The following is a 14,339-nucleotide window of genomic DNA, read 5'->3' on the forward strand; positions in this document are numbered from 1 at the left end:
ACCAAGTTGCAGCAATCATCACCTCATCACCAGCTCAAGAAGGAGTAAATGCAGGAGAAGAAGGTGACTGGGAACAAGCCAACTATGTTGGAAACTCACCCAGACAGACCGATGATCCATACTCCAAAAATTTATAATTCTGGTTGGAGAAACCACCCTAACTTTGGGTGAAAAAATCAACAAAGCCAAGGCCAAGACCAGAGACGCCACAACCACAATCCCAACAACAATGCAACTCACCAACATCCTTCACAGAGATCCTATCAACACCCACCTAATCACCCTTCTCAACCACCTAACCTCAACCCACCATCACCAACCTAAGATAGACTTTCCAAAATTGAGACTCTACTTGAAAGCATATATAAGGAAATTCAAGACAGTAAAGCTTTCCGAGAAGAAGTGCGATCCAATATGCAGAATCAAGATGCTGCCATCAAGAAACTTGAAACACAAATTGGCTACTTATTCAAGCAAGCCCCTGGCCACAACATTCACAGCAACACTAATTCAACTCCAAGGGAGGAGTGTCAGGCTATCACCCTCAGAAATGGGAAGGAATTGAAGGAGACCTACAAGAAACCACAAGAGAAGAAATCGGATGAAGAAGAAAATGGACAAGAGGAAATTCAAGTCCCCACTCCCAAGTCACACCAGGAAGGAGAAGCGCTGAAGCCAAACTTTCCAAAAGCCCCATACCCTCAGCAATTGAAGAAGAAGGGAGAGGACAACCAATTCTCCAGATTCTTGGAAATCTTCAAGAAATTACTGATTAACATACCCTTTGCTGAGGCAATAGAGCAAATGCCACTCTATGCCAAATTCATGAAGGAATTGATGACCAAGAAAAGAAGCTGGAAGAGCAATGAAACTGTGGTACTAACCGAAGAATGCAATGCCATCATCCAGCACAAATTGCCCCAGAAACTCAAGGATCCTGGGAGCTTCCAAATTCCTTGTATCATAGGAGAAATCACAGTGGAAAAGGCTTTATGTGATTTAGGAGCTAGCATAAATCTGATGTCCTTAGCAATGATGAAGAAAATGAGAATTGAGGAGGCCAAACCAACAAGAATGACCCTGCAACTAGCAAACCGATCATTCAAGTTTCCTCACGGAATAGTGGAAGACTTGTTGGTGAAGGTGGGAGACTTTATCTTTCCAGCAGATTTTGTAGTGTTGGAGATGGAGGAAGGAGCCAAAACTTCTATCATCTTAGGCAGGCCATTTTTAGCCACTGCCAGAGCCATCATTGATTTCCAAAAGGGTGAACTTGTCCTTAGACTACATGAAGAGAAAATGATATTCAATGTGTTCAAGGCCATGAGTTACCCAAAGGACTCATTGGGAGAATGTATGAGGTTAGACTCGGTGGATGTTGTAGTACAAGTCACTCTTGAAGAAGAACTTGAGGAGTCAATAGAAGAAGAGGAATCAGTATCAAGCGAAGAGGTTGCAACAGCTGAAACTCATGTTCAGGGCACACTAGAGGGGAAGGATGAAAGGAAGGAAGCACCCAAACTTAAACTACAGGCACTGCCGGCCACCCTCAAATATGCATACTTAGGAAAGAATGAAAGCTATCCACTAATCATAAATTTAGCCCTCAGCCAAGAACAGGAGGAAGAGTTACTTCAAGTCTTACAAAAGTATAAGGATGCCATTGGATGGACACTTGCTGACTTGAAGGGAATCAGTTCGGCCATATACATGCATAAGATGCTATTGGAAGAGGATGCCAAACCTTCCATTCAGCCCCAAAGGAGGCTGAATCCAGTTATGAAGGAAGTGGTACAGAAGGAAGTCATGAAGCTGTGGCAGGGAGGAGTAATCTACCCAATTTCGGATAGCTCATGGGTCAGCCCCGTCCAAGTGGTCCCCAAGAAAGGAGGAATCACTATGGCACCCAATGAAAGGAATGAGCTAATCCCTACAAGAACTATCACAGGATGGAGAATGTGTATTGATTACAGAAAACTCAATGAAGCCACAAGAAAAGATCATTTCCCCCTTCCCTTCATGGACCAGATGCTGGAAAGACTTGCAGGACACGCATATTATTGTTTTCTAGATGGTTATTCAGGATATAACCAAATAGTGGTTGACCCAAGAGACCAGGAGAAAACGTCATTTACTTGCCCATATGGAGTGTTTGCCTATAGGCGCATGCCATTTGGGCTATGTAATGCACCTGCAACTTTTCAACGCTGCATGCTTTCCATCTTCTCGGATATGATAGAGAAGTTCATTGAAGTTTTCATGGATGACTTTTTAATATTCGGAGATTCCTTTCCTAATTGCCTAAATCATCTTGCCTTGGTAGTAAAAAGATGTCAAGAGACCAATTTGGTCTTGAATTAGGAAAAATGCCACTTTATGGTAATAGATGGAATAGTTCTTGGCCATAAAGTTTCTAACCAAGGTATTGAGGTGGACAGAGCTAAGGTGGAGCTAATTGAAAAATTACCTCCACCAAGTGATGTCAAGGCAATTAGAAGCTTTTTGGGGCATGCTGGCTTCTACAGAAGGTTTATTAAAGATTTTTCAAAGATAGCCAAGCCCTTAAGCAATCTCCTTATGTCTGATACACCATTTATCTTTGATGAGAAGTGCATGCTTGCATTTGAAAACATAAAAAAGAAGCTGTCCTCAGCTCCTATCATCACCCCACCTGATTGGAATTTTCCATTCAAACTGATGTATGATGCATCTGATTTCGCAGTTGGGGCAGTGTTAGGACAGAGAAAAGAAAATTTGGTGCATGTCATATACTATGCCAGCAAGGTCCTCAATGACACTCAACGAAATTATACCACTACCGAAAATGAGTTGCTGGCAATAGTTTTTGCATTTGACAAATTTAGATCATATCTCATTGGCTCTAAAGTTATTGTTTTCACTGATCACACAGCACTCAAATATCTATTTGCCAAACAGGAGTCAAAACCAAAACTAATCAGATGGATATTATTGTCGCAGGAATTCAACATTGAGATTAGAGACAAAAAGGATGTGGAGAACAAGGTAGCAGATCATCTATCCATGATCCCTTGTGAGGAAGGTGCTACACATGATACAAGTGTAAATGAGTTCTTCCCAGTTGAGTAGTTAATGCTGGTTCACAAGGCACCCTGGTTTGCAGATATTGCTAATTTTAAGGCAGCTGGTGACTTGCCTCCTGGAATCAACAAACATCAAAGAAGAAAACTCATCAATAATGCTAAATATTTCATTTGGAATGAGCCATATCTCTTTAAGAAATGCTTAGATGGAATCCTCAGAAGGTGCATTTCAGAAGAAGAGGGATGAGAAGTCTTATGGAGTTGCCATAGTTCTAGTTATAGAGGTCATTTTGGAGGAGAAAGAACTGCAACAAAGGTACTGCAATGTGGGTTCTTCTGGCCCACTATCTTCAAGGATGCTAAGGAACTGGTAAGGAGCTGCAATGAGTGTCAAAGGGCTGGAAATCTGCCCAAGAGAAATGAGATGCCACTGCAATATATCTTAGAACTTGAACTATTCGATATGTGGGGGATCGACTTCATGGGACCATTTCCAACCTCATACTCGAACAAGTATATCTTGGTGGCAGTGGACTATGTATCTAAGTTGGTGGAGGCCATGGCAACCCCAACAAATGACAACAAGGTGGTCATAAACTTTCTTAGAAAGAATATCTTCACCAGATTTGGAGTCCCACGAGCCCTCATTAGTGACGGAGGGAGTTATTTTTGCAATAGACCATTGGAGACCCTACTCCTAAGGTATGGGGTGAAGTATAAGGTTGCCACACCTTATCATCCCCAAACAAGTGGATAAATCGAGATATCCAACAGAGAGTTAAAAAAGATCTTGGAAAAGACTGTGGGGACATCAAGAAAGGACTGGGAAAAAAAGCTAGATGATGCTCTTTGGGCATACAGGACAGCCTTCAAAACACCAATTGGGATGTCCTCATATCAACTGGTGTACGGAAAGGCCTGTCACTTACCATTAGAATTGGAGCACAAAGCCTTTTGGGCTCTCAAGATACTAAACCTGGATAGCACTGCTGCTGGTGAAAAGAGGATCTTGCAGCTGCAAGAACTGGAAGAGTTTAGGTCTCAAGCCTATGAAAACACCAAGATCTATAAGGAAAAAGCAAAAAGGAGACATGATCTCAACCTGGCACCAAGAAGTTTCAAAGAAGGACAACATGTGCTTCTCTACAACTCCAAACTGAAACTCTTTCCTGGGAAACTCAAATCAAGATGGTCCGGGCCCTTTCTAGTCACAAAAGTCTCACCTTATGGACACATAAAAATCATGGAAGAAAGCTCAAAGAGGACATTCACTGTGAATGGGCAAAGACTCAAGCACTACCTGGATAGCGTGGGGGAAGACCCTAAACAAAAGTATAATCTCAACTAGAGAAACCACCGTAGAGCTAGCGACACTAAAAAAGTGCTCTATTGGGAGGCAACCCAACCTGAGGTAGTCTCTTTTCATTATTGTCTCAATAAAGGACTCAAGTAGAATTCTCCATATTGTGAGGAGCTAAGTTTGATGTTGCACACCAAAACCTTACAAGGGTGAATATGAAACTCTAAGTTTGGTGTTCCACTAAAAGACTCACCCTGAAGAGTGCGTTGTAACCCTTCATTGATAAAGCATCTGCTCTAACAAACTGAGAAACTACTTGACGAATGTTTAATTTTTAATGCATTCTGAATAAAAGCACATGAGGTTTCTGCATTGTAGTCAATTTGTTGCATTAGGCAAAGAGCTAAGTTTGGTGTTCATACACCAAATTAAGTTCAGAAATTCACAGGCATACATGCATGCTAACTACTTTCTAAGTGCTTGGGGAAATAAGCAACTTCCAATGGTTTTACAGGAAGTCAATCAATGTCAGGAAGGAACCATACATCATCATCTAAGGAAGACATCAGGAGGTTGTATTGAACTATCTCTGAGTTATAGTGCTCTAATTAGAAGTATGAGTGAATATTGTTCTCAGGGATATCCATATTTTGCTTGTTCTCTCCCTAGTTACATATAAGTGTATTGGTCTAGGCCCTAGCTTTCAATTTCATCTTGCTTATATGTATGCTTGTTCCCTTAAGTAAATCAAAAAGAAAATGTTATGAAAAACAAGAGTGGAGTTATCTTTGAAGTAAATTCTTAAGTTTGTGGTATGGTCATTGATCAGCTAAGTTGGTTCACCCACAAGGTATATAGGCAACTATATGCTCTAAACCACATGCTTGGAACACATCCTATAAGACTAACAAAAAAAATAAGATCTTAATAAGAAAAGAGAAAGAGCAATAAGAGTTGAAAAGGAAAGAAAAACAATAAGAAATAAGGCTAGGCACCAATGGTTGAATATTGAGGCATGTGTCTGTGGTGTTCCTATGCAAGGGATATGCTTGGATGAATAAGCTCTTAGGGGTGCCTTATCACTTGGTAACTTGGGTTAACTAATCTGGAATTATCAGCTGAAAGTCCACTATCAAGAGTAACCTTTGCTACAGAGCACTTAGTAACCCAAAGAGGTGCTGGACACCAAGGTCTCAAGGAAGAAAAACAACAAACCATGTGCCTGTGGTGTGTATGTATGGGGGAAAGAGACTTGAGGGAGTAAGTCCTTAGGGGTGTCTTACTACCTTGCACCTTGAATCAACTGGTTTGGGAGTGTTGGCTGAAAGCTTATCATAAAGAGTCGCCCTCTTACAGAGCACTTAGCCTAAGAAGAATGCAATAAACCCTGGAAAGAAAGGGAGGATCAATAATAAGAATTCTCAAGGGATGCAACCAAGCAAGTGTTCAAGGGCATGATAAAGGCCTGAAAACTAGTGAAGGAATATACCTAAGTTGCTATGCATGAAACCCCATAAACCAAGAATTTGACTTCTATATCAATGAATTGGTTATCTTGTTCTTTCATTCATCTTTCCTGTGTTTCAGTACTTGCTTAGGGACAAGCAAGCTATAAGTTTGGTGTTGTGATGCCAGGGCATCTTGGCCAGTTTCACTGACCTTTTCTTTACTGTTTTAGGGTAGTTTCATGCATTTTCTTAGTAAATAAGCAAGTTTTGGATGAAAATACACTTACACCTTGATTCAAGCAATTATTGTGAACTTTACATGATTTCATGAGGATTAGGCAAGAATTGTATGATATAATTGATGATGCATAATCTCATGACTTTGAACAGAGCTTTGATGCACCTTAATTGCTTGATTTCAGGACAAAAGAAGCAAGAAGGAGCCACGTTAGTAACCATGTTAATCTAATTAATGTGACCACTAACGTGGAATGGGAACAAGCTTGTAGCGTTAACGGAAAAAGTGATCGCCAATAACGCCGTCGAAGCCATCATAGCCCACGTTAGTTGCCACGTTAACTACATTAACGTGGTAGCTAACGTAGAGGAGGAAGAAGAGCTCCAACGTTAGTGGTAAAAGTGATTGCCACTAACGTTCCACAAAAGCACAATGAAGCCACATTAATTGAATTAAGGTGAACTCTAACGTGGGATGAAGAACCAATCACCAACGTTAGTGACACTCACCTTTGTCACTAACGTTGGACCAACCCAAGAGTGCCCACGTTAGTGGTCACATTAAGACCAGTAACGTGAGAGATAACGTGGAGCTAAGCATGATAAGCCAACGTTAGTGACACTCACCTTTATCACTAACGTTGGAGATGGGAATGATTACCACGTTAGTGTGGGAAGGAGGGGCATTTGGAGCATTAGTGATAATGGTAAGTGTAGGGAAAGGGGGCACAAGGCAACATTATTAGAAAAGGTGATTCCCAATAACGTTTGCAAAAGACCAAGAGGCAACGTTAGTGGTCACGTTAGTGCCACTAACATTGAAGTTAACGTTGATCATTTTGGGTTGGAACGTTAGTGGAAAAGGTGATTGTCATTAACGTTTTCAAAGCCACATCCTCACTTAACGTTAACACCACTAACATCCTAACTAACGCCCATGCCTAACTCACATTTTCTGCAAACAAAGCCGAGCCCACTTGAGATTGTAACTACTTCAACTCAAGATCAAAGGCCCATATCCAAGATTTGAAGAACTCACTAGAAGATCAAAAAGAGTAGTATATATAGGAGTAGTTTTGAACTATAGAAGAGCTTGACACTTTTGGAGAACCACACTCTGTATATTTACTTTTTGCATTTTCTAGTTTGGAAAGGATGTATTTTGTTCTACCATTTTCCATTTCCATTTCCATAGCTATGAACAACTAAACCCTTTTTATTGGGTTAGGGAGCTCTGTTGTAATTTCATGGATCAATTATAGTTTTCATTCTTCTTCCTCTTTCTTTTCTCTTGATTTACTAGAAAGCTTTCGATCTTAATCTAATTGGTTAGTTGTCTTGGAAAAGAAACTCTCCATAATTGGATCTCCTCTAAGCCTTGGAAAAGGGATGAGGAGATCATGCTAGAAATGCTTTCTCATGTTGGACCGAATTGGGGTTTGGGCGGATATAGTGACATGTAATCCTCTCAACGCTTTGATTTGGAAATACATGTGGTATAATCAGTGACCATACTTCATCTCTTCCCATGAGCAATTAAATCAAGGAATTGGGCAATTGTTTAAGCTTAGAGAGATTGGATTGCCAAGAAATTGGGATCCAATCACTTAAGATTGCCAAGGAGATCAATGAATGCATTGATTGAGGAAGAGATGAGAATGAACTTGATCCGGAGAATGCAACATCTCCTAAGCCCAATGAATTCCCCATCTCTGATCTTACCCTTTCTCTTTACTTTATGCCATTTATTTCCATGTTCATTTCCCCATATCCCCATTTAAGATTTTGCACTTTATTTTCTGCAATTTACTTTTCCGCCATTTAATTTCCTGCAAATCTCAACTACATTTTTGTTTAGCTCAACTAGCACATTCTTCCAACTAAAGTTGCTTGACCAATTAATCCGTGTGGGATTCAACCTCACTCTATTGTAAGTTTTTACTTGACGACAATTCAGTATACTTGCCGAAGGGAAATTTATTGAGAGACAAGTTTTCGTGCATCAGAAGCTCAGCCCAGACACTTACCAAGTAGGCCCCAGAAGTGGATTTCTGCACTCTCTGCATCTAGTTACTCATTCTCTGTAAACCTACTTTTAGAGATTTATTTTGGACCTCATGACATTTTTACACTTTCATATTGTACCTCTGACGGCATGAGTCTCTAAACCCGATGGTTTGGGGTGAGGAGCTCTGCTGTGTCTTAATGAATTAATGCAATTACTGCTGTTTTCCATTCAATTACGCTTGTCTCTATTCTAAGATGTTCACTCGTACTTCAACATGATGAATGTGATGATTCGTGACACTCACCATCATTCTAAATTCCATGAGAGCGTGCTTGACAACCACTTCCGTTCTATCTGAGCTCAACGTAGTCATTGGGCGATAGCTTGAGTGTATATCTCTTGGACTCCTGATTCCGTGAGATCAGCATCTTTGTGGTAGAGGCTAGAATCAATTGGCAGCATTCCTGAGAACTGGAAAGTCTAAATCTTGTCTGTGGTATTCCGAGTAGGATCTAGGAAGGGATGACTGTGACGAGCTTCAAACTCGCGACTGTTGGGCGTAGTGACAGTGTGCAAAAGGATCAATAGATCTTATTCCAACACAAGTGAGAACTGACAGATGATTAGTCCTGCGGTGAAAACCGTAGCTGGACCATTTTCATTGAGAAGACGGATGGTAGCCATTGACAACAGTGATCCACCAACATAAAGCCTGCCATAGAAAGAGCGATGCGTATTTGGAGAAGAAGACAATAGGAAAAGTAGCGATTTAGATGACAGAGCATCTCCGGAACCTCAACCTATTCCTCATCACTGAATCACAAGTATCATTTATTTCATGTTCTTTTACTTTTTACAAATAAAACTAAGAATTGTTATTGATATCCTGACTAAGAATAATAAGATAACCATAGCTTGCTTCAAGCCGGCAATCTCCGTGGGATCGACCCTTACTCACGTAAGATATTACTTGGACGACCCAGTGCACTTGCTGGTTAGTTGTGTGGAGTTGTGGATAGTGTGAATCACAATTTTGTGCACCAAGTTTTTGGTGCCGTTGCCAGGGATTGTTCGAGTTTGGACAACTGACGGTTCATCCTGTTACGTAGATTAGGAAAAATTTTATCTGTTGTGGTTTAGAGTCACTAGAACTGCATCTTCTATTTTTTTCCTTTTCAAAAATCTTTCAAAAATCCTATTTTTCTTTATTAATTTGTGATTTTATGGAGTTTAGTTTCATGTTTTAAGTTTGGTGTCTTCTGTATTTTTGTTTTCTTAAAAATTTTCAAAAGTTGTTCTTGGTGTTCATCTTGACATTCAGATTTTTCTTGTTTGTTTTCTTTGTTTTGATCTAAAAATTCTAAGTTTGTGTTATTTTACTGTTTTTCTCTTTCTTCATTAAATTCAAAAATATATATTCCTTTATTTACTTATTATTTTCGAATCCCTTGAGTTGACTTGGTCAAAATTTTTAAAAAAATCATATCTTTTTCAAATCGTATCTTTTTAAAGTTTCTAAAATCATATCTTTTCCAAAAGTTCCTGACCACTTTCTCTTTCTTCATTTTTTTTGAAAGTGTTCATAAAAAATTTTCAAATCTTTTTAAATAATTAATTATTTTAGTTTCCAATTTTTTTTATTATTATTTATTTCGGTCCAAAAACGAAAAAAACAAACAAAAATATATTTTATTTGCAATCCACATCATCTCCCTTTCTCCATCATGGACCAAAGTGGGAATAAACAGTCCAGAAGGACTCTGGTGTCATATGCTAACCCCACCACTACTTCATATGGGGGTAGTATCTGTATACCGCCTATCAAAGCCAGCAACTTTGAGCTAAACCCCCAGCTCGTTATCATGGTGCAGCAAAATTTCCAGTATTTCGGTCTTCCACAGGAAGAACCTACTGAGTTTCTGGCACAGTTCTTACAAATTACTGACACAGTACGTGATAAGGAAGTAGATCAGGATGTCTACATATTATTACTGTTTCCATTTGCTATAAAAGATCAAGCTAAGAGGTGGTTAAATAACCAACCTACAACAAGCATAAGAACATGGAAACAGTTATCAGACAAATTCCTGAATCAATATTTCCCTCTAAAAAGGATGACACAACTAAGGCTGGACATCCAAGGCTTTAAACAAGAGGATAATAAATCTCTTTATAATGCCTGGGAGAGGTACAAAGAGATGCTATGGAAATACCCCTCTGAAATGTTTTCAGAAAGGGTGCAGTTAGACATCTTCTACTACGGACTTATAGAAAAGGCACAGATATCTCTAGACCACTCAGCTGGTGGATCTATACACATGAGAAAGACGATTGAAGAGGCTCAAGAGCTCATTGATACAGTTGCTAGAAATTAGCATCTGTACTTGAGTAGTGATTCCTTCATGAAAGAAGAGTCTAAAGCAGTATCCACTGAACTTAGTCCTCCAGAATAGGTTGCTGAACTTAATCAGCAATTACTTTCTCTAACAAAACAGTTAGCAGAATTCAAAGAAATGTTGCAAGATACTAAAAATGCTAACAAAAACATGGAGGCACAATTGGATCAGACAAGACAGCAGTTATCTAAATAAATAACAGAAGAGAGCCAAGCTATTCAACTAAGGAGTGGAAAGACATTGAATACCTCAACTTAAAGCAGCAGAAAACCAAGAAAGGAACATCTAACAGAGGATGACCAATTCACTATCCAAAATCCCTCTGAGGATAGTAAGAGCCCAGAGAGGAATGATTCTGGCATTCAAATGCCAGAAAAGGGCAGTAACCTGATGTTAAACGCCCACTCTGCATCTCATTTTGGCGTTCAAACACTAGAAAAGGGCAGTAACCTGGCGTTAAACGCCTACTCTGCATCTAATTCTGGCGTTCAAATGCCAGAAAAAGGCAATAACCTAGCGTTAAACGCCCATTCAGCTGCCAGTTATGGCGTTCAAACGCCAACAAGGGGTCAGACACCTACAAGTGCTGATAGTAACTCCCTTAAGCAAGCTTCTCCAACCACTTCTGTAAGACATAAACCTACAGCAACTAAGGTTGAAGAATACAAAGCTAAGATGCCTTATCCTCAGAAACTCTGCCAAGCGAAACAGGATAAACAATTTGCCTGCTTTGCAGACTATCTCAGGACTCTTGAAATAAAGATTTCGTTTGCATAGACACTTGAGCAAATACCCTCTTATGCTAAGTTCATAAAAGAGATCTTAAGTCATAAGAAGGATTAAAGGGAAACTGAAAAATTTTTCCTCACTAAAGAATGCAGTGCAGTTATTTTAAAAAGCTTACCAGAGAAGCTCAAAGATCCTAAAAGCTTTATGATACCATGCACATTAGAGGGTGCTTGCACCAAGACAGCTCTATGTGATCTTGGGGCAAGTATCAACCTAATACCTGCATCTACTATCAGGAAGCTTGGGTTGACTGAAGAAGTCAAACCAACTATAATATGTCTCTAACTTGCTGATGGCTCTATTAAAGTTCCATCAGGCGTAATTCAGGACATGATTGTCAAGGTTAGGCCATTTGCCTTCCCCACTGACTTTGTAGTGCTGGAAATGGAGGAGCACAAGAGTGCAACTCTCATTCTAGGAAGACCCTTCCTAGCAACTGGACAAACTCTCATTGACGTCCAAAAAGGGGAGGTAACCCTGAGAGTCAATGAGGATGAGTTCAAGTTGAATACTGTCAAAGCTATGCAGCATCCAAACACATCAAGATACTGCATGAGCATTGATCTTATTGACTCCCTGGTGGAAGAGGTCAATATGACCGAGAGTCTCGAATCAGAGCTAGAGGACATCTTTAAAGATGTTCAGCTTGATCTGGAGGAACCAGAGAAAACAAAAGAACCTCTGAAAACCCTTCAGGAAGAGGAGAAACCTCCCAAACCTGAGCTCAAACCACTACCACCATCCCTGAAATACGCATTTCTGGGAGAGAATAATACTTTTCTAGTAATCATAAGCTCTGCTTTAGATTTATAGGAAGAGGAAGCACTAATTCAAGTGCTAAGGACGCACAAGACAGCTCTTGGGTGATCCATAAGTGATCTTAAGGGCATTAGCCCAACAAGATGCATGCACAAGATCCTGTTGGAGGATGATGCTAAGCCAGTGGTTCAACCACAGAGGCGGATGAATCCAGCCATGAAGGAGGTGGTGCAGAAGAAGGTCACTAAATTACTAGAGGTTGGGATTATTTATCCCATTTTTGATAGCCCCTGGGTAAGCCTGTTCAAGTTGTCCCCAAAAAGGGAGGCATGACAGTGGTACATAATGAAAAGAATGAACTGGTTCCTACAAGAACAGTTACAGGGTGGCGTATGTGTATTGACTATAGAAGGCTCAATACAGCCACCAAAAAGGATCATTTTCCTTTACCATTCATAGACCAGATGCTAGAGAGACTAGCAGGTCATTGATGAGCGGATAATTTATACGGTTTTTGGCATTGTTTTTAGTATGTTTTTAGTATGTTTTAGTTAGTTTTTATTATATTTTTATTAGTTTTTATTTAAAATTCACTTTTTTGGGATTTACTATGATTTTGTGTGTTTTTCTGTGATTTCAGGTATTTTCTGGCTGAAATTGAGGGACCTGAGCAAAAATCTTATTTAGAGGCTAAAAAGGACTGCAGATGCTGTTGGATTCTGACCTCCCTGCACTCGAAGTGGATTTTCTGGATCTACAGAAGCCCGATTGGCGTGCTCTCAATAGCGTTGGAAAGTAGACATCCTGGGCTTTCCAGAAATGTATAATAGTCCATACTTTGTCCGATATTTGATGGCCCAAACAGTCATTCCAAGTCAGCTCAAGAATTCTGGCGTTTAACGCCGGAACTGGCACAAGAATGGGAGTTAAACGCCCAAACTGGCACAAAAGCTGGAGTTTAACTCCAAGAAAAGTCTCTACACATGAAATCTTCAATGCTCAGCCCAAGCACACACCAAGTGGGCCTGGAAGTGGATTTTTATGTCATTTACTCATTTCTGTAAATCCTAGGCTACTAGTTCTCTACAAATAGGACCTTTTGCTATTGTATTTCATATCTTTTGATCATTTTAGATCTTAGGATCATCTTTGGACGTCTAGTTCTTAGATTATTGGGGGGCTGGCCACTCGGCCATGCCTAGACCTTGTTCTTATGTATTTTCAACGGTGGAGTTTTTACACACCATAGATTAAGGTGTGGAGCTCTGTTGTACCTCGAGTATTAATGCAATTACTATTGTTCTTCTATTCAATTCAGCCTATTCTTGTTCTAAGATATCACTTGTTCCTCAAATTGATGAATGTGATGATCCGTGACACTCATCATCATTCTCACCTATGAACGTGTGCCTGACAACCACCTCCGTTCTACCTTAGATTGAGTAGATATCTCTTGGATCCCTTAATCAGAATCTTCGTGGTATAAGCTAGAATTGATGGCGGCATTCAAGAGAATCCGGAAGGTCTAAACCTTATCTGTGGTATTCGGAGTAGGATTCAAGGATTGAATGACTGTGACGAGCTTCAAACTCCTGAAGGCTAGGCGTTAGTGACAGATGCAAAAGAATCACTGGATTCTATTCCATCCTGATTAAGAACCGACAGATGATTAGCCGTGCTGTGACAGAGCGCGTTGAACATTTTCACTGAGAGGACAGGAATGTAGCCACTAACAACGGTGATGCCCAACATACAGCTTGCCATGGAAAGGTGTGAGAAGGATTGGATGAAGACAGTAGGAAAGCAGAGAGACGAAAGGGACAAAGCATCTCCATATGCTTATCTGAAATTCTCACCAATGAATAACATAAGTATCTTTATCTTTATTTTATGTTTTATTCATAAATCATCCATAACCATTTGAATCTGCCTGATTGAGATTTACAAGATGACCATAGCTTGCTTCATACCAACAATCTCCGTGGGATCGACCCTTACTCGCGTAAGGTTTATTACTTGGACGACCCAGTGCACTTGCTGGTTAGTTGTGCGAAGTTGTAATAAAGAGTTGAGATTGCAATTGAGCGTACCATGTTGATGGCGCCATTGATGATCACAATTCCGCGCACCAAGTTTTTGGCGCTGTTTCCGGGGATTGTTTGAGTTTGGACAACTAACGGTTCATCTTATTTCTTAGATTAGGTATTTTTCTTCAGAGTTCTTAAGAAAGAATTCTAGTGTTTCAAGGTGATGTTCTTATCATCACCAAAGCTGATTGATTCTCATCAATTTAGCTCTTGAATGCAATGTTCTGCTAAAGCTTGGCTAGCCATGTCTAAT

At 40.0% G+C, this 14,339-nt stretch overlaps 2 protein-coding genes across 2 annotated transcripts in view; both read left to right on the forward strand.

Moving 5' to 3' along the window:
• The first annotated feature begins 414 nt into the window (after nt 1-414).
• Nucleotides 415-3,108, forward strand: LOC107484511 (uncharacterized). The gene is made up of 3 exons (XM_016105070.1): nt 415-1,267; nt 1,385-1,791; nt 2,980-3,108. Exons 1-3 carry the CDS (start codon nt 415-417, stop codon nt 3,106-3,108), a joined length of 1,389 nt encoding a protein of 462 aa, XP_015960556.1.
• Nucleotides 3,109-3,268: 160 nt separating this feature from the next.
• Nucleotides 3,269-14,339, forward strand: part of LOC107484509 (uncharacterized) — a 70,513-nt gene continuing 59,442 nt past the window's right edge. The window contains exon 1 of the mRNA XM_016105069.1: nt 3,269-3,432. Within this exon, the coding sequence (XP_015960555.1) occupies nt 3,269-3,432 (164 nt within the window). The remainder of the gene's footprint in view (nt 3,433-14,339) is intronic.

The sequence above is a fragment of the Arachis duranensis genome, chromosome 4, assembly GCF_000817695.3.
Source record: "Arachis duranensis cultivar V14167 chromosome 4, aradu.V14167.gnm2.J7QH, whole genome shotgun sequence".
NCBI classification, from domain to species: domain Eukaryota; kingdom Viridiplantae; phylum Streptophyta; class Magnoliopsida; order Fabales; family Fabaceae; genus Arachis; species Arachis duranensis.

Excerpts from the sequence above, each read along its gene's own strand:
- LOC107484511 (XM_016105070.1), top strand. The coding sequence starts at position 415 with ATGCAGAATCAAGATGCTGCCATCAAGAAACTTGAAACACAAATTGGC. Across the intron at positions 1,268-1,384 it reads CATCATTGATTTCCAAAAGG|TACAAGTCACTCTTGAAGAA; the intron begins GTGAACTTGTCC and ends TGGATGTTGTAG. Across the intron at positions 1,792-2,979 it reads ATCCAGTTATGAAGGAAGTG|GAATTCAACATTGAGATTAG; the intron begins GTACAGAAGGAA and ends TTATTGTCGCAG.